Source organism: Leptosomus discolor, chromosome 9 (assembly GCF_034619465.1).
Source record: "Leptosomus discolor isolate bLepDis1 chromosome 9, bLepDis1.hap2, whole genome shotgun sequence".
NCBI lineage: Eukaryota > Metazoa > Chordata > Aves > Leptosomiformes > Leptosomidae > Leptosomus > Leptosomus discolor.
The window spans coordinates 30,213,793-30,232,980 of NC_141399.1; the positions used below are offsets into that span (position 1 = coordinate 30,213,793).

The 19,188-nt window shown below is 38.6% G+C and overlaps 1 protein-coding gene across 1 annotated transcript in view; it reads right to left on the reverse strand.

Moving 5' to 3' along the window:
• MAP7D3 (MAP7 domain containing 3) overlaps positions 1 to 18,963 on the reverse strand; it is a 31,523-nt gene extending 12,560 nt beyond the window's left edge. Inside the window, exons 1-10 of the mRNA XM_086470669.1 lie at positions 18,885 to 18,963; positions 17,847 to 17,948; positions 16,932 to 17,012; positions 15,339 to 15,502; positions 12,318 to 12,432; positions 11,342 to 11,374; positions 6,117 to 6,218; positions 3,572 to 3,670; positions 3,071 to 3,169; positions 1,858 to 1,983 (exon numbers count right to left, since the gene is read on the reverse strand). Of these exons, the coding sequence (XP_086326795.1) occupies positions 1,858 to 1,983; positions 3,071 to 3,169; positions 3,572 to 3,670; positions 6,117 to 6,218; positions 11,342 to 11,374; positions 12,318 to 12,432; positions 15,339 to 15,502; positions 16,932 to 17,012; positions 17,847 to 17,948; positions 18,885 to 18,963 (1,000 nt within the window). The remainder of the gene's footprint in view (positions 1 to 1,857; positions 1,984 to 3,070; positions 3,170 to 3,571; positions 3,671 to 6,116; positions 6,219 to 11,341; positions 11,375 to 12,317; positions 12,433 to 15,338; positions 15,503 to 16,931; positions 17,013 to 17,846; positions 17,949 to 18,884) is intronic.
• Between the last annotated feature and the right edge of the window lie 225 nt (positions 18,964 to 19,188).

The window sequence follows — 19,188 nt, forward strand, 5'->3', positions numbered from 1 at the left end:
TTTTAAAGCAGCAGTTTGGAGTAGATAAAAATAAAATGATTTTCCAAACAACACCTAAATTTGCAATACACCAGTGTTACTTTAGTCAAGCTGCATCTAATCACAAATACTTCAGTTTTAATGGCTTAGCATTTCTCTTTACAAGTTCTTCACGACAAGTTCAAATTTTAAGCATGTTTCCCCCATACTCAAGGAGGAAATCTTCCTTCTTTTCAAAAAGTAGCTGTAAAGCAGCATTACATTAGGAATCTGAGCACTACTTTACCAACTTTTCTTGTGAAATAAGCTTTTGTGCAACACTATTTTATTCTATGTTCCCTCTCTGAACCCTTTACTACTACATATGTGTGCCTTTTATTCACACTAACTAATCAAAATAGGTGGTGTAAAACAAACCTATGAAGAAAAAAAAGTCAACTGTTAAACTAAAATACCTGTCCTACCTGAAGTATCAATCTCTTCATGCATAAGATATTCAAAGAAATTGTATCTTCTACCTACTTTTCCACTAACATAATTATAGATGGATAAGGATACACAGATGTAAAAATCTACTCCTGAAACTAAGTATTAGATTTTTCTATAGTCCGAATAAATTGTGACAGATGCCAGTGCTTAACTTTGTAACTTTATGGAAAATACATTTTATTTTTATATTTACAGCATTTGTGCAAGGAGAACTGCATTCAGTTTGCGCATAGTTTGTGCTAAGGCTCAGGTACATTTCTACTGAAATGAAGAAAGTACCTTTCAGTAAACTGATAAAAAGTAAATGGTATCTTTAATTCAGCAATAGTGAATAAGTCACATGCTGTCAGTAAGAGTGAAAAAGATGGTACTTCCCCATCTGGCATGAATGAAACATTCATGGTAAAATAAAAGTGGCACATAGATAGGTGTGCAAAAATATGACCACTGACTACAAACAAAAAGAAGTAAAAACTGATTGTTACACAAGGGGAACAGTGTAGAAGTGTCCCCATTACCAACAAGGACCAAGTTCAGTGGCATAAGATAATAAATTAAGATGGAAGAACATACTGAAGAGGAAACAAGAAAAACTGGGAACGCAAGTTGTAAGGTAAGAAAGGAGAAAGGACTCCACATTGGTTCCAGATACACATGTACTGGGCCACTGTTATAACCAGTAACAATTATAAGACATGTGGGATGCAGCTAGGGCTGGCCCACGACGCAGAGATTCCTGTGCTAGTATTAAGCTGAACCACAGTATGGGCTTGTCAGTTCAGTCTGCACCAACCTGAAATTGCTTGAGCCAGCCAGGGCTTCTCTACAATATCTTCTCCTTCTAGCACGCCTCTCCTTCTACAATCAACCTGACTGAAGCCAGCTCGGGCTCCCTGCACTTAAGATAACTGCTTTGTCATGTTCCTACAAGTTCCTCCTCCTAGAGAAATATAGGCTTTGCACCTATTCCTTTCAGCCTCCTTTGAAATTTTATGTTTGGTTGTTTGGTTTTTTTTTCCCTTTAACTTCCTAACACTGCTCTCTGACCTGAGACAAATGTCTCGGTCATTTGAGGTTTCTGTCAGCTAAAACAAAAACACAAACAAAACCCAAGATGAACAACAGCATCTGGTTCTCTGCAGAGCAAGTAAACTGGCACTGAAGTTTACAAGCCAGTATTATTCCATGTTTTTTTAAAGTAAACATGCAACATAGCATATGAATTGGTTATTACTGGTCAAAGAGAGTACTGGATAAGTAATATTACACAGAACCATATATTAACCATCTGATTCATACTTAGGTGTAGCACTGTTAGCGACTATCATGTAAGTCCTTGCTTGAAGAGCAACTGCATAAAACTTTCAGGCTTTGCTGCCCTCCTGTTACCTGAGGGATCTTGTCCATCAGCCGATAATGTAGCAGCACTTTTACTCCTAGCTAAGGAGGCCTGCGTGGGGGCGAGGAGGCGACTGATTACGCTACTGTCCAGAGGACTGAGCTGGGAACGACGAGCTAAATGATGGGAACAAATCAAAAAGGATCCAACATGAAATCATATAATGAAAAAGACAAGCAGTACAAAGCAAAGGCAGTTTGTGAGCATTGTTGCAAATCATAACCGTTTGGAAAGAAAAATACAGAAGCCATGGAGAGGGAAATCCAAACTAAAAGCACAGAAGGGTTAAACACTGCAATCTCTTATGTTGCACTTCTTGTCCTCAGCTTGCTTAACAGAAATAATTTTAATGTGCAAAGACTGGCTGGCATACAACAGAGCAGAATGCTGAAGCCAGTCAAAGTCTGAAAATTTTTTGACCCAGCTCTTGAGCTGTATTCTCTAGATTGCAGGAAAGGCTGTTCTGACACAGTAAACAGAAGACTTGCAAGTCAAAGCAAACAGTTATGTCAGGCTTCATTTGCACATACAAATTCACATGGACAGCATCCATCATCCTCCCATACAGGAAAGATTCTCAAGCAGAGTATCATTTCCACATTTGGCAATAGCTGCTAAAAAGGAAAGTCTGAGAACTGTTAACTCAAAGGGAAAAACATGTTAGAAATTTGCTAGTCTTCAGCTTTAGGAAGAGTTCCTAGAAAAGAGATATCTGTAACCTAGTGGGGAATATACAGACCAAAAGAGACTGAAGGGAGAACAGGTTTCCTCCTTCATTGGCATGCACAAAGTTTAGGGCAGCAGCAGAAACAGAGAAGTTGCTTTTAAACTGAATAATGAAAGAAAGCTTAAAGAGCAAAGGTAAGATTTAACTAAGAAGTGAACATATCAGTGACATTTTTACTCTGTCTTATATTTAAACCTACCAGCTTTCAAATACATCTCTCTCTTATGCAGAGACACTTTGCTATCTACTTACAGTACCATTTAAGAAAGTCAAAGTCCTTCTTACAGGATTTCTTTTTTGTCCAAAGGGAGAAATTTAATCTTTACCATTTAGAATTCTATCTTTATCACTGGATAACTAAAAAGCCATTAAAAAGTCCTAAAAATTTAAGAACCAAGGAAACTAGTGAAGTAAGCCTATCTAAACTTTACTATGAATGGCTTTAAAAAGAAATATTCAGCTTTTGAAACAACCACCTGTTTTTTCTTCCTTTTTCACTTTTTCTAGTTCTGGAGAGGATTGGGGTTTACTACTCATTCTATTCAAAGATGTGCTCCTCTTCTTTTCTGTTCCTCCTAGAGACCAAGCGTAAGGAAGATTATTTTTAACAAGATATTTATATATATGATTTTCTGAACTGCCATTCCCGTGCTTTGCTTTTGCCACTCAGCTAAAACCACTGATCTATCATTATGAAGCACCGTTTTCTCATGAGCTAAGTGGTTTGGCTACCATTTGTCTACTCTCCCCCCACCCTTCCACTTTTCAGAGGAATAAGGCTGGTTTATAGACACAGTTACCCAATATTTGGCACTGCAATGTGCCTATGGTATTTATGCCACAGCGCAGACTACATATGCACAGCAGTGAAAGCCTGAGTAAAAACACTTATAATGGAACTGGGACATGGTTTAAAGTCAACTTCAAATATCCCATTTACTGCCTCCCAATTCTCAAAACAAACTGGTTTCTAGCACCTTTCTGTTCCACCTGCGAACCTTTGAGTGCTGACTGCTGAGAATGTAGAGGAACTTTGTTATTCAGTCTGTTTAATGAGGCACTTCTCTTTGTGGTACCTGGAAGTGAAAGTGCATGGATTAATTACGGTCAAAAGCCTCCAAGTCCCCTCCAACACCTGCCCCACTGCCCTAAGATACAGAAGAGTAATTAAGTCACTTTATAGCACGAATCCTTCAGAATCAGGAAAACTGGATCAGGGAAGAATTACTCTATATAAAGCATTATTTCTTATATTCCTGTATGTTACTGATCATAGCAGCAGGAAGCCAGTTTCAAGAGACTTCTTGTTTGACCCACTGAGGCCACCCTTGCAAGCCTTTTAAAACAAGTAAATAACTAAAAGAGGCGATTACTCACATACTCTACGAGTAAGAGCGAGCTCAGAATTAACACAGAATACAGCTGATGAAATACTCCACTGATCCAAGCACAAGCATCTTCCTTTCATTTCTGCATTCTGCTCCTCCACCTTCCCAGGCACACATGCACGGCAGAAGCAATCTGGTTAATTCTGCGACTGTATTTTCCATCATCTGAATTTAGCCATCTTTCACCAAACAGTCATTTTTTCTTGAGTGCCAGATCAAGAGCATAGAATCGCTCTAACTTGCTGTGGTGATCTAAACCAGTCAGTTACTCAACCTCTGCATCCTGACCACATGGATCAGTTGGACTCCTGTCCAAATTTCTTGTATTCTGGGCCACGTGAGAATTTCTCCTCCAAAATGAACAAGGATTCACAAAGGATTTCAAGGTAAGACAGTAAGTTTGAAAGCAATCTCAATTAGTTGATAATTAGTGACTTCCTTTGTTAGCAGCTTAATTTGTACTTTACAGCCCTATTTCTGACTCAGAGCTGAGCCCTGCAGACACATTATATATAAATATCATTTAAAATCAAAAACAGTCTCCAGTGACTCAGAGGCCCTGCAGTCATGCCAGTACAGGTATATTCACTGATTCCCCTGCCAGGCATACAGTGTATGAGTAGAAGTCTTTCTGCTGCATCATCTTCCAACATGAACCAGCAAAATCACTGTTAGCTGTGTCCATGTTAGGGATTCTTCTAGCATAGCTCATTTCATCAAAGGTTGCAGATTGACAGAACACTGCAGCATAGACCTAGTTGAACTTCTTTTTGTATTAAACAGCTCTTAGCTTATTAATGCTCTTCATCATTTTGAGAAAAAAAAAAAAAAAAACAAACAACCCCAAACATCAGTGATACAGGCAGGTTACTATGAAACACTGGGAAGATTCCCCACAAGGAAATCTCTGGCTAAAACAAGCTGATACGTGCTCACGCAAATAATTTTTACTTTTCTTAATAAGTAGATGAGGACAATTCCTTGTGTTTCATAATTTGATGTGGTGTGGGTTGTTTTTTTTGATTTGTTTTTTTGGGTTTTTTTTGTTTGTTTGTTTTGTTTTTACTTCAGAGAAAGCAGATTGCCATGATTTACAGAATGTATCGGGACGGGGTAGAGGGGAAACTCACATGCACAGGTTTACCAGAGAGTGGGAAAACCAGAGATCTATCTCACTCTCTACAGCCCTGTTAAGACTCATTGCATGGTACACATTTTAAACATGACAGGCTCCAGTTAGGAGCTTCGTCCACCCCAAAGTTGCAACTCAAAATGCGACTGGAAGCCACAGAAACTGGTAAACAATCTCTACAGTGCAAACACTCTCAGAAACTCTTAAAAAAAAAAAAATTAAAGAAGCAGCTGGCTTCCAGGCCATTTCTGTTCCTTGGTAGTCATTGGCACAATAAGTAATCCAGAATGCTTGCAAGCAGTGGTGTGCACTACATTTAAGAAATGCATAATTTGAGTATCAGTATCAAGATTATACTAATCTATTGGGCTGCATGCTATGACTATAATCATGCTAGAACTCCAGGTCAAAACAAAACGGTCTCCTCTCACTCAAAAAACTCCCACAGGTGTTGAGGCTTTTCATGCATCCTTCTCTATTTGGTTAAAGCAGAATTCTAATATTAAAAAGAAAGAGAGTGTCTACAGAGTATTTGACTGGGACAACAGAAAGATGCCAAAACTAAGTTGATTTTTTCCTTTCCACAGGCAATCAAACGACTGAAGCTAACAGAACAAGGCAAACTTTATTTTTGTACTATTTCTATTTTGCTGAAATTTGAGGGTGTGATTTAAGGCATGCAAACCCATAAAGATGATGTGAACTGATTTGTGAATCAATCATTCATCAAGATTTGACTTTAGTAAAACAATTACAGAAATAAAAAATAAAAAACCAGCAATTTTTACCGTTACTCTTCTCCTCTAACAGAGATCACATCAACTGGGTCAAAGCCCTAAACAGTCAAGCTGGATTAACAAACGGCATGAAATGCATCTGAGGTCAAAATATGAAGTGAGTTACACAGAAAGGGAGGAAGAGGAGTATCACTCCATCTCCTGTCTCCTCCCCAAGTAACAGTTAAGCAGTACACCTGCTACCAGCAGACACACAAACACTTACTTCGATCAGAAGCATTTAAAAGCGCTGCAGATGATGACAACCGTTTATTCATGACAGCTTCTGTCTGTTTGAGGTTTGCTGTGGAGGTGGACCGCTTGCCGGCTGTGTAAAGAAGCGCTTACTTTAGAATTCATCTTCATACCTGAGGAAGAACCTTTCACACATTGCCGTGAGCTAACTTTGGAAGTATTACATCCTGAAAGCTATTTCCAGTTTTGACGAATGAGAAACAGAAATTCCCGTTTTTTTTTTCCTTTGAACACATTTGATACAATTAGCACCAGCTGTAACATGTACAGAAAAGGTATTTAGCTTAGTTTAGTGGAGTTATGCCAAGATTTTATGTGTATGTATGCAAACAAGTGATTTATAAACCCTGTGCTCCTAATGTGTAAAGACAAAAGCTACTGAGGTTGTGTGTTGTTACCAGACTGGTTAAGACAGAAAAAGTAACAACAAAACCTAAACCCCAGTAATTTCTTTCTTAATTCCTTCCACATGAAGGTACGTGAAAACAGTTTTTCAATCACTAGTTCACAAAAGCAAAAGAAACCAAATGCTTTTGGAGGGATAAAGGCAAGTCCTGAGGAAAGGCAAGAAAGCGTTCCTATTTCTGATTACTTCCCAAGGGTTGCTGTAACTATTTTAGAAATTCCCAATTTTTCTCGAAAATTTATCCTTAAGTTCATGTTTCCTACCAATTTTCCAACTCTTCTGAAAAAAACCTGCCACAAGCGGGTTAATTATTCTTTTTGTATGTGTATACACACAGAAACAGATATATATATATATATATACACATAAAACCCACATCTCAAATGGCAAAATTTCAAGTTTACTACAAGTCAGATAAATACCTGCTTTTTAATTTCAAATAATGTACTTTCAGGATGAACACTACTCCAGAGCGTGGAAGTCTTGGAAAAGCATGTACCTGTTGCTATGGAAACTCAATAAGCAGAAAACGGCCATGCACGCCAAGTAGCGCAGACTAGCATAATAAACACAAGGAATTCTACAACAAATCGAACAAAAGTAATCAATTTTGTTGGCGTACGGGACAGCAGAGTTGATTAATCTGAACTCATTAGTGCACAAGTACCAAAGGAAAAAGCAGCACTACTCACCACAGAGGCAGCGTCTTTTCCCTTTAGCCAGCATGCTCTAGCAGCTCCTTATAGTAAGAGCCAGGACATAAGGACTCCTACAGACAGCCCTGCCTCTGCATTGCACTTTTGGCACATGTACCCAACGCAGGCTTTCTGAGCTAGGGGCCTCCTGCAAAACCACGTGAAGTGAAAACCAGATTTTGGAGCTGAAGCTACAACAGTGGCAAGCTCTTGTCACAGTGAACAAAAGCAAAGTCCCCGTGGGTAAGAGGGAGCAAGGGGGATCCACTGAATCTAGTTAAGAAATGAAGATCTAAGCTTATCATATACTTTCCCAACATAATAACAATAAAAAGGGCACTCTATGAATGAAGCCAGAGTACTGGGATAACTAGAACCAGGAAACTCCTAATCCATGTATTCGGGTGTTTTTGAAGGTAAAGACTACCCTCTAGCGTCTGCTCTTAAAAAGAAAGCCTGGCTCCTGCCTGAACTCAAGCATCCAACTAAGGTCTCCAAACACCCTGGAGATGCTTCATACAAACGTCTCTTGGTTCAAATTAGGACTTTGGCACTTGCATGAAATCTAAGGCTTGGTCTATCATCCACCTACTGAGACCCAGAGGGCAAAAAATTAAAACTTGCCTTGAGAAAATTACACTGAGCAAAGCAATTCTTTTCTAGCAAGTTTACAAGTTCTGGAGGTGGGCTGTGCTGTTTAGTAAAGAGACAAGGGATGAAACTTCGACTAGAAGACTCAAAAGAAAAAAAGTAGAGGCTAAATATGACTGTTCAGACAAAAAACAACAACAACAACAACAAAAAATCAGTCTCTTTTTCAGGGGAACGTAGACCAGTGGTGAGGGCATGAGCTAGTATCTCCACTGATGCCTTGACAGAAAAAAAAAAATCTAATTGGTAAAGGGTATTCATACAGTTATTTGAGTTTTCTTTTTCCAGAAAATTTTACTTTGCATTAATTGTCTATGATCTTAAGAATCCAATGCTTTTTTGATCAATACATTGCAAATACATGATCAACTTTTTCCCTACCTCAGCCACAGGACAGCTTCTGCAAACTTTATAGCTGTGGACAATTCACTAGGAAAACAAGCTTTAGAGGACAGTCGGGATATTCTTGGGTAAGTTAGTCTGGTTACATAGGTATTTACAAAATATCTTTTGAAAAAATACCTCAAATATCTTTTGTGTTTTGGGGGGAAAGTTAGCATACTTACGTCAAGGGATTTGAAATGAAAGAAGCAAACAACACAAATCCGACTTGATACCAAACATCTGTATTTTTTTAAAGGAAGGGGGAAAGGAAACTGTAGCAGCAAAGCCAAAGAAAGCATATGACTGCCAAGCAGCAAAGCTTGCAATGGGGTAAGGAGCTGGGAAACACAGTATCTCAACAAAATTGTAATGAGAGCGAGCACCTATCAATCCTAGCTTCTCACTGAGTTTTACTGAGAGAGGGTGCTGCAGCACTGCCTGTCTGAGGTTGGATAAAATTAGGCTAAATAAAATAAGATTATCCATTTCTCACTTCCTTCCAAATTTCTACTAGGACAAGGAAGCTCTTTATTTAGTAAGGAGAAGCTCTGGCAGCCCCATTTCTATTCTAATAGCACACCTCCACTACACATGCACCTGAACATCTAGTTTTGCTTAGCAGTGATCACTAAACCTCCCTCATTTACAAGGACTCTGTCATCAAGGATGCTTTATTACACAGCCTTGCCATTTCTCTTGGCAGACTCACACCCTGCATGTTTCATCTTCACACTGACAGCAATGTCACTACTGTAACATTTGACTCTGGAGCTTTCATCAATTTTTAAATTTCAGGCCATTAGTGGGGTACTTGGTGCAGTCTCAATCAATCACTGTCTGTACATAATACAGAATGGCTGATGGTTGGTGAAGTGTTCAGTTACACGGGGTTCACACTCCAGAGCACACTACCTCTATCACCCACAAATGCTGCTTTACCAGTCAATGTTCCTAAATATTACTGTTGACACAGATGGTTTGTGGAAGAACATGCCCGATTCTGTACTTTTTTGCACAGCAATACAATAGACAAGAAAACCTTTTGTTCTAAAGTAATGTAAAGAGTATTTAAAATCTGTTTCACCAATAGTTTTCGTTTTAAAATATGGAGCCTTTAATTCCAAATCTGCCACAGAAACTGATGGTGGAAAAATAATATTGTATTGAAATTTGCTCTAGATGTGCTGTTAAGACAAGGTGCAGTACTCAGCCACAACGATGTAATGTAGCAGACCTTATGTGGTGTCAGTTTTCAGAGTTTAAAAAAAAAAAAAAAAAAAAAAAAAAAAGGTAATTGTTGTCTTCCTACCAGATGAAAGGGACCAACAAAGCATTTTTAAGAAAGGCGGCTGGACTTAGGCATCCTACATGGTTTGGGTAGTTTTTAAATAATAACTAAGTGAGGACTTCCCAGAAATATAAAAATCTAAGAATGATCCTGAAACAGGAATAAATATAAGAAGCATAAACCAAATCATTATTCCCCATTATCCACCCCAGGTAAGACAGCTGTATGTTTGAAACCTCAACATAAAATCAAACACAGATTTACAACAGTGTGGGTGCACAGGTGCCTTAGTCAAACACTGCATTATCTGTTTATCTCCATAGTCAATTTTTTCAAAATTTGTGCCAAGTTATCCAAATTGATCTACCATAGCTGAACTTCTCTGCTCCTGCTCTTGTTACTTTATGATGCACAAGATACAGCTGAAGCACCTATTATTACATCAAGAGCATGTTTATTGGAAGAGAGTTTATTTTTAATATGCTTCAGCAGCACTGAAGATCTTCCTCTATGATCAAAAGGACAGAGAAGACTCATTTCCTCACATAAACCAGGTGAGAGCAAAGAATATTTTATGCTTGTTACAAAGTTTATCTTTAAAATTAGATACGGTAGAAAAGAACGGAAGAGGAAAAAAAATAGTGCTTTCCTAAATACAGAAGGCAAATGTGATTTACTAGTTTCAAGGTTAAATGACATTTGGTACTGTGGAATACAGTAATCGGATTTATATATGTATCCAAGGAACACATGTTAAACAGGTAAACCAATCCAGTCAAACTGGCTAATTTTGGAGAAAATTAGGGATTCATGCTGGGTGGAGAAAGTGAAGAGAGAAGTTAAATAAAATACACATGCTTTTGCTCTGTTGCCAGAATAAGCCACAACAGCTAAATCATACTCAGTCAGACTTTCATTGCATTTTCAAGTCTCATATTGTCAGCATTACAAGACAGCTGTATTGAATTAGTAATGCTGTGAGCATGCACAGACTTTCAGAATTCAGATTTAGCTGGGCTCAGCTGAGAGCTATCATCCTAAACTGGCTACAAGAAATAATTTCGCTTATTAAACATACAGCCTTGACAAATATATCAGTGATCCAAAACATTCTACGAATGGCTCAGGCTGTGCACTGGAAGGCACCAGAAATCCAATGAAAACACATTTAATATATAGAATTATATTTAGGTAATTGGACAGATCTGATTTTGCAAAACCCTTCATGGAAAAAGTATCAAACTGCACAAAGGACCCATTCCCTTTCACAAAGATTCAGCAAAATATTTGATTTTGCAAATATTACTTCAATTACTGGTAAAACAAAGCAAAAAGAAAACAAACCAAGACCCACCATGTACTTTTTGCAAATTGGGAAACAATGAAAGGGTTCAAAATTGCCCTTAAAAAACCCAAAAAGCTTAGACTACTGAACTAATTTATATTCAAACACAGGCCACTAAGAATTTCTCTTCTCTTCCCCCATGCTGTATTCAGTTGTCTTTAAAAACCCAAATGCACATATCGTTTCCCTGAAAATTCCCTCAGGATGCCATGACTTAAGCTGTAGTTTAATTAGCTGGGAGGGATAGTTAAAAACATAGGGGGCTGCCTTCTACTTAGGGATCACATTTGTTGCACAGCTGGCCAAGATCCAGGAAAAGATCTATAAGAAGATGGTTTTCCTTAGTTTCAGAAAAACAAGAACTGAAGTTTAAAAGGTTAGTAGTGAGTGCAGAACAACAGAAAAAGAACATTTTAGAAATCAATACCACCAGCTCCACCTTCATCTGTGGTCTGTTGTTCTGTAGAAGAAGAAGGTTTGTAAGCTAAGTCACAAGGTCAAATAGCAAACAATGAAAGTTAACAAAAAAAATGGGAAGCTGGATATCATAATGATAACTTATAACCAAACCACTTTCAAACATTTTATAAATAAACACTTAGAAGTCAACACTCAAGGTGACAGAAGATGACAGTACTAAAACACACTCAGTACAATTCCACCAACTGAGACTGAATTGAAGCTTTTTGGTTGATTGGTTTATTTTATTTCTGGACAGTAACTTATAGTAATTTATTTATGGGCAGGGTCTTCCACTTAGGCAGTGCATGAAAAGATCCCTTCCACTGCAATCCTGATTTGCTGGTCTGATTTCAGAATGTTTACAAGCAGAAACAGCTAACTGTATGAAACAGGAAACAATCTGAGCTTAAAGAGCACTGAATCTGGCATAGAATCTATTCTCCAAGAAGCCTGGACACTGCCCACTGTATCTCCTTACCCATTACTGATTTAAATAATCAGTCAGCACTCTGTAACTCTAAGGGTATGTTTAAGATATTTTAGATGTAATATTACAGTACAATTGGAATTTTTTTGTTCTCTAACATCTGTCTTAGCACACCATTACATGTACTGCATTTGAAGGTCTCGGAATTATTTTAACATTATACGTTACAATTCCCCTTATTTGATGGTTGGGGGCTAGCAATGCAATGCTGCCACGTGGTGTATTTCTCATATGGCTTCTCTCTAGCTTTTCACAAAGTCAAAAATAGCTCTAAGTCTGAGCAGCATTTCAGGTCAAGTACAGATATGACTCTTTCCCCAAGAGCTACCCGTAGACCCTGTTATAAGATGAAGACAGGAAAGGATGTCCAGGTCCCTATGAATAGTGCTGCACCTGGCAGAGTTCACACATAATATTCTGTGATTTCAGCCATGCTAGAAAAGGTGCTACTTACCTGTTTTGCTCTCTGAATCTGGAGTTACAGATCCCCCCCATGACCATCTCTTCTGCCGTGTTTCCAGTCGCTGATTCCGTTCCAAGGTACGATGCATAACCGCTTCATATCGCTCCTATCATCAAACACCACAGAATACCAGGTTGGAAGTGACCTCAACAATCATCTGGTCCAATCTTTCTCGGCAAAAACACATCTCTATGAAGCTTATAACTATAAAGCACAGCTATGCCAGAAGACAAAATAGAGATTTTTTTTTTTTCCCCAGAATGATTTAAAATGTTTCACCTATACTGCCTGATAATAAGCTTTTGTTACAAAGACCATCATGCAATGTTAATGGCAATTAATGATTTCAAAACACTGCAAACATGATTAGGTTCAGCTAAAGCACAGATAATCTATTCTACTCTTTACTTAAAATATCCACCAAACAGATTTCCTATTCAGTAAACAGCATTACTTATTTTCTAAATAGGGATGAACCCCAAACTGAGCAAAAAGAATTGCTCACCCCTTAAACTATTTCTGTTTCTATTGAGGTGATAAAAATTCTCCATTACAAAATACCAAGTATAAGGTTATTTGTATTTTCAGAGAACTATACAAACACTGACCCAAGTCTTAACAGATACTGGCATTAATAGAGATTATGATGAAACCAGAAATAGCAAGACATGAAGGCAAAACCACAAAAAAAAGACCAATCGACTCCAGACCTCAACAACCACTGCTGACAGGACAAAAAGGACTGAGAGAAGCTTTCGCTTCTGTCTCCAGGGCTAGTAACTGCTAGAGGGGGAACTTCAGCTCTTGTGCATAAGGATGAACTGTTTCTTCTCAGCCAGGTTTCCATACGTGTGTCAACAACAGATTTCTCTCCTGGAATAGTCATATCCCAAGGGATCTTTTGAAGCAGTTATTTATTGCTGATACATTGCAGTAAGATGCCAAGGGGACTCATTATCCAAACATTTCTCCCTCTTGAGGACACAAGACTTTCACCTTCTTTCCACACCATTTCACAACACAAACTAAAAAAGTCGCAGCGTGTAACAGATAAAGTGAACTTAGAAGGAAGGGAGGAAGGATTCCATTCACTGACAACATACAAAATTAAAAGTTTTTGTTTGAAATATAAAGCTTGGCATCCTCTCTGTCAGAAAAACTTGAACTAGAGTTTACCTAAAGTGCCAAAGTACCCAGACATAATGCAATCTGCAGATGATATTTCCATGGAAGTACCTACAGTGCGGTAGCTCTTCAATGTCATAGGCTTCATTTTACAAACAAGAGAAAATCAGTTATCAGCTCAAGACATCAAAACAGTAAGTTGCACAGCTGTACAGAATAACTGAGTAACTGTGAGAAGACAGCTATCTCAATCCTAGCCATGGCTAGTTGTCTTCAAGACTCTCTTAGGCAGAGCGCTACATCTTTTTCCACAGTATTTGCTACTGTGCTGCTGCTTCTATTTTACCTAAGGAAGATGACTAACTAAATGAGACTTGGCTGAATTACCAAACAAGAATGTTGGAGATCATGTATTTTTTGATGCACTTCTATCTACTAAATTTACAACTGTAGATGGTATCTTACTGGCAGATATTGCCCTAAGACAGCTTAGTTTCTTTAAAAGTTATTATTTTCTAACATCAGAGTACCAAAGTCAAGATCTGCTTTCACTTTCTCATTGAAAGTAAGGTTTACAGGCAGGTGAAGTGCACGTTGTTTTCCCACCTGCCGGATTCTTCATGTATAACTCTCTATGTACAAGGTCAACTTTCTCCAGGGGCCAAGTGAAAGACAAGGTTAACACCAACCAAACACTCATCAGCTAGTCCTTGCCTTCCTTGATTATTCACCCTGGTGGTCACTTAAAACATATTCACCGTCCTCAAAATTACATGAATAAATGTACTATAGGCTTAGGGCTAACACCTCTTGAACCGTAAAGGATGCTTTTTCCTTGAAGTAGTTGCTTAAAGCGATGATACTGCACTGGACTGCAGTCAAGGCCCACCCAAACATTTCTGCTTGTTCTCCAGCAATGTGAAATATTCCATGAAGTTAAAGTGGAATATCAATCTGAACACACCCAGAAGCCCATTACAGATAACCAGACATCAGTGTAGAATACTGCCAGTCAAAAAGGGTAAAAAAAGACGTACTGCTAGAACAATGTGACAATACTGGACTCCAAGGGATGAGCCAGCCAGGCTTACAGGCTCTTCATCAATGACCTACAGCAAGTTCTTACAACTAGCTTATGAAAGCACATGTGTGCGTCATGCCTTTACTGCTGACACCCTGGAAATGAACCTTTTCAGAACTTGCATCATATTTAACACACACTAGCAGACATGCTCCTCAAAAGGGATGGCATAACTTCATGTATTTATTTCTACTTTCAGCTTCTATCAATTGGCAACAAGCTCCACAATTCAAACACTGTTCTACTGGTCCATGGGCAGTCAAAGCAAAGGCAGGGTTGAGTAAGAACAGTCAATACACAGTTCAAAGTGTCAAATGGTAACTACACCAATAACATTACTGACCACTGAACATACAGTAACAAACTGTAATTTCGAAGAACTGGAAGAATGTGAGCCTCTCAGGCCACAGCGGGGCTCCCAAGAAGCAAAATACAGAACTAAGAAAAGTCTAAGACCTGTCACCCACGCTGATTTACAAACAGAATCTACAACGTGCACTGAAAGGAATCTAGAAATCTAGGAACATGGGGTGGGGTTTTCGCTCACGTGAAAAATAACCAGTGGCCAAACAACAGCCAGAGCTCCTGAAGTCCTGAGTGCTTCGGGCATAGCTAAAGCCAGTCCTGGGATGGGGAAGGACGACATGTGTCTATATAGCCCACTGTACAGACATGGAAAACACTTTTTTATGTTCTAATACATTCACCATTTCCATAAATTTCTATTTCACACCACTTCAGAGCATGGTAATACAGGAAAAGAATGTAGGCGTTTCTTTAAAACATAGAACTTGGACATGTAGTACCTTTTCCTCCTCTATTTTTTGTTTTCTCTTTTCTTCTACTGCTGCCCTCCGTTGTTCCTCTTTCTGCTTCTGTTCTTTTAGCTTCCTCTGCCTTTCTTCTAACTGTTTTTCATACTGGAGTTTTGCTTTTCTCTCCTTTTCAAGGATTTGTGTCTCTTTGGCAGCTGTAAATTTTTAAGAAAAAATTAAAATCAAACTTAACTATTCATTGATAATACAATGCAACTTACAGGCAAGAGACTACCAAGCAAAATTATCACCACTGAAAACAAAAACATACAGCAAGATTAGCTTGCAGAGCTGGATAATGCTGCCCATGACAACAGAAGGGTCTTTAATTACGTCCCCAGGTTGGCTGGAATTAGAACCTTTCCTGCCATTAGACTTTACTGCCTAGACGAGAATGTCAGGATATGCCTATACCTTATGTCAAGCATACACTTTTCTTGCCACCATAACAGTGAAGTCTTTTTAAGTCAGTAGTGAGTTGAGTATCAAAAGGTGGAATTGTCTACGTTGTGATTTTCATTTTTTTTAGAACAAGATAAAATGAAAAGATTTAAAGCACCCAGTTACAAGATGGGAAAACCCCACGGTTACTGCATCCGAGTTCAATACAGTTATGTCACTGTGCCCTGCAGCCTCCACCTAGAAACAGCTGTGCTCAGTTTAACAGGAAGCTTCAAGTCCTGTGACAAAAAGCTAGTGGTTGGATACACATTGGAAGTATTTTCCATGGCTAGTCAGATGAAATGAACTGAGACACCAGATAATGACACCAACAATGTGCAGGCAGCATCTATACGTAAGGCCCCAAAATACTTCTGAATTTATATGCGTCCTAGTCCTATCCTCTCTGCACGTTAGGATAACACAATCATTCTCATTGCTGTGTGTCTTTGCTTTTATATTAAGAAACAAACATACAAGCCAGAGAGACACCACTCCTCACAAGCTGGGAGACCAAGAACCAGGACTGCAGGGCATACTGTGACCCTTTCATCTCTTGGTGCATATACATACACTGATTCACGTCACAAACAGCATGAAGCTGGGCAAGAGTTTTATGCTCTTCTCTAGGTCACAGATTTTTCGCAAAGATAAAGTGTACACTGCTGACTCTTCAATCCAGGAGTCATTTCAATGTGCTAGGAAACAAGGGAAGCAGTGTTCAAGGCAATCAAGTAATTCAACTAGCTAAACCTTTTTCAGTTTTCTCTGAATAAGCGTTCCCCAAACCTCAGTCTTCAGGGCTACAGGAAGCAGTTCTAAGCTAAAAGTTTTACTTTCAGAAGTGCTTTTGTTAAGGCTTTCAATAAGAAACTGGCTAAATTTGCTTGGTGATCAAGAAATGGAAGGTCAGAAATGACATACAGCTTCAAGAAGCTAAAAATCTCTGGAATGTTTTTGTCTCAAATCTAATACTTCTCCATTCAGGTTCACAGATAGTCACTGATGCAAGATCAAGAGCAGACCTTGTCTCTTGTACCCAGCAAGCTGAAAAAAAGTGACTGAACAAGGAGTAAGAGAGTAAGTCATTCCATTATCACAAACATGTTAGGAAATTATATTTTAAATGAAACATGAAAATACCATGTTGCTTTTCCCGCTCTTCTCTACGCTCCCTGGCCAGTCTTTGTCTTTCTTCCGTTCTTAGAGTGGAACCATCTATCACTATCAAAAGAAAAATTGAAGACACATGACCGTCAGTTATTTTGAACATTCAAATTTAAATAAAAAAGTTGAAACTCTTTACTATCAAAAGGATAATGGAACTTCCTGAGAGATACACATACCACCAAAGCACTACACACTCTATATACAGATTAAAGATGCCATCTGAAAAATTCTTAGAAAGTTGAATACCCACCCTTTTCCCCTTTCTATTCCCTCACAACAACCAATCCACTATTTTTAAATGGTGCAGCAGAAAGCAGACAATATTAAAAGGCCCAATGTGTACAGTCAAAAGAAAACCTGAGCACAAGTCAGACGTGTGAGAACACACCCTTATTGCAAATTCAGCTCTGATCCTCATTCTTGTACACACTAATTCCCATGATCAAGAATTACAGGAATCTAGGAAAACTCAATCTGAGAACAGATTTGTCATGACAAATTCAAAGCGCTGTAGGACAGCTAGTTTCCAGGCTATGCAGAACCAAGACTGCTTAAGAATTTGCAGGTACAAATTTGCAATTTCAGCAACAAGTAAACTGGTAACCTGACCAGAGCACAAAAAATAATTTACCTTTGTTGTTAGGTCCCACTGAAAAGATAGGTACCTTCACCAACTGAACCTCTCACCAACTGAGAGAGTGAAGAGCAAGTCTGTCATCAAAACCAGACCTTCAATGAATCTACAAACCACCTACCAGGTGCTTTATGCTCTGATGCCTCCTGAAGAAAGAGCATCAAACTTCCTTTTAAAAGATGTTTTATTCATTCCCTAACAACTCTCCTTTGTGAACCCAATACTTCATTAAGAACAATGACCAATAATTATACCTGGTTTAGTTGCTGTCTTTATATTTATTGAGGTCTGGACTGCAATAGGGCTAACGCCACTTTGGCTTCTTCTTTCTTCTGCTATGGCTTGGGCTGCAGCAACTGTGAGAAAGAATCATTCCATGTTAAGCTCTACAACCAAAACTCATGAAATAAATATCTAAAATAAACACATAAAATTCTATTTCAGGTTGCAGATCCTTTTATTAAAAACTAACTTGGGGCTGCTCAACTTTTAAGAAGAAACTCGTCAAATGAGACTTCAGATCTGGCACATCTTTTCTATGTAAAAACATTAGTTACAAACCCTTGTTTTGAAATGTGTAGCAAAGGACTACAGAGTTTCAAAAAAAAAAAATTAAGTTATTTAATAACTTTTCTAAGAAGAAAAACAATATTTAGCAAAGTTGTGAGTCTGACTTACACTTAATAATAAACACTCTTTGCTACGGCACATGTATTTGCGGGCTGAACACATACACGTAACAGTCTAGCACTGGCAGAAACGCTTTCTGATGAGACCCAAGCAGGGTAAGGTTTATGAAGACCTTTTGTTATTTCATGACATGAAACAGAAAGTGGATTAGCTGCCTAAAGTAAACCATTAAGGGATAATTACAATGTACTTCTAAAACTGGATCTTCAAAAATAAACTTTAACTATAAATTAAGACTCCAAAACAGTAATTTGAGCATTTGTGCAGAGACCCATTCACCTTATTTGAGCACCACCAAGGTGAGCAGAGAGAACTGCAGGGCTACGACTCCCAGTTAATCACACAGAAATTAAACGCTAGCATTTTTAATTTTGCTAAATAACAAATCCCATTAAGAACTCAGGGAGACTAATTTACTATATCACTTTCCACAGATTTTCTTTACTTGGTATCAACTTTCATTTTAACTAAACACCTTTTAGGGTGTGAAGGTGAAGCGTTACAGGGAAAGCAGGCCGGGTAACCTGTAAGACAGCATCACCCCATTTTCCTACATAGCTTTGAACAGGAGTGTCCTTACAGCAGTGACACCTTGTTCTCACCTTGGCTGACAGATACAGGGAGATCCACTTGGTTCTCACAGAAAAGCCCAACTTCAGGGGTAGCAAGAGAACACACCATGCAATCAACCAAACATGAGAAAGCAGAAGCCGACGTCCGTTTTACAGAGAACAGGCAATCCACAAAAGTAGCACATAACATGCCGTGATTTCAACCATAACGTGAAGGGCGAATAGTAGAACTGGCGTTACATTTGAAAAAAGAAGACGGCAGCTTTGCCAACGATCTCAGGCCTCCCTTTAACATAGTACAGAATGCAAACGAGGAAGGAAGAGTCTCCCTCTT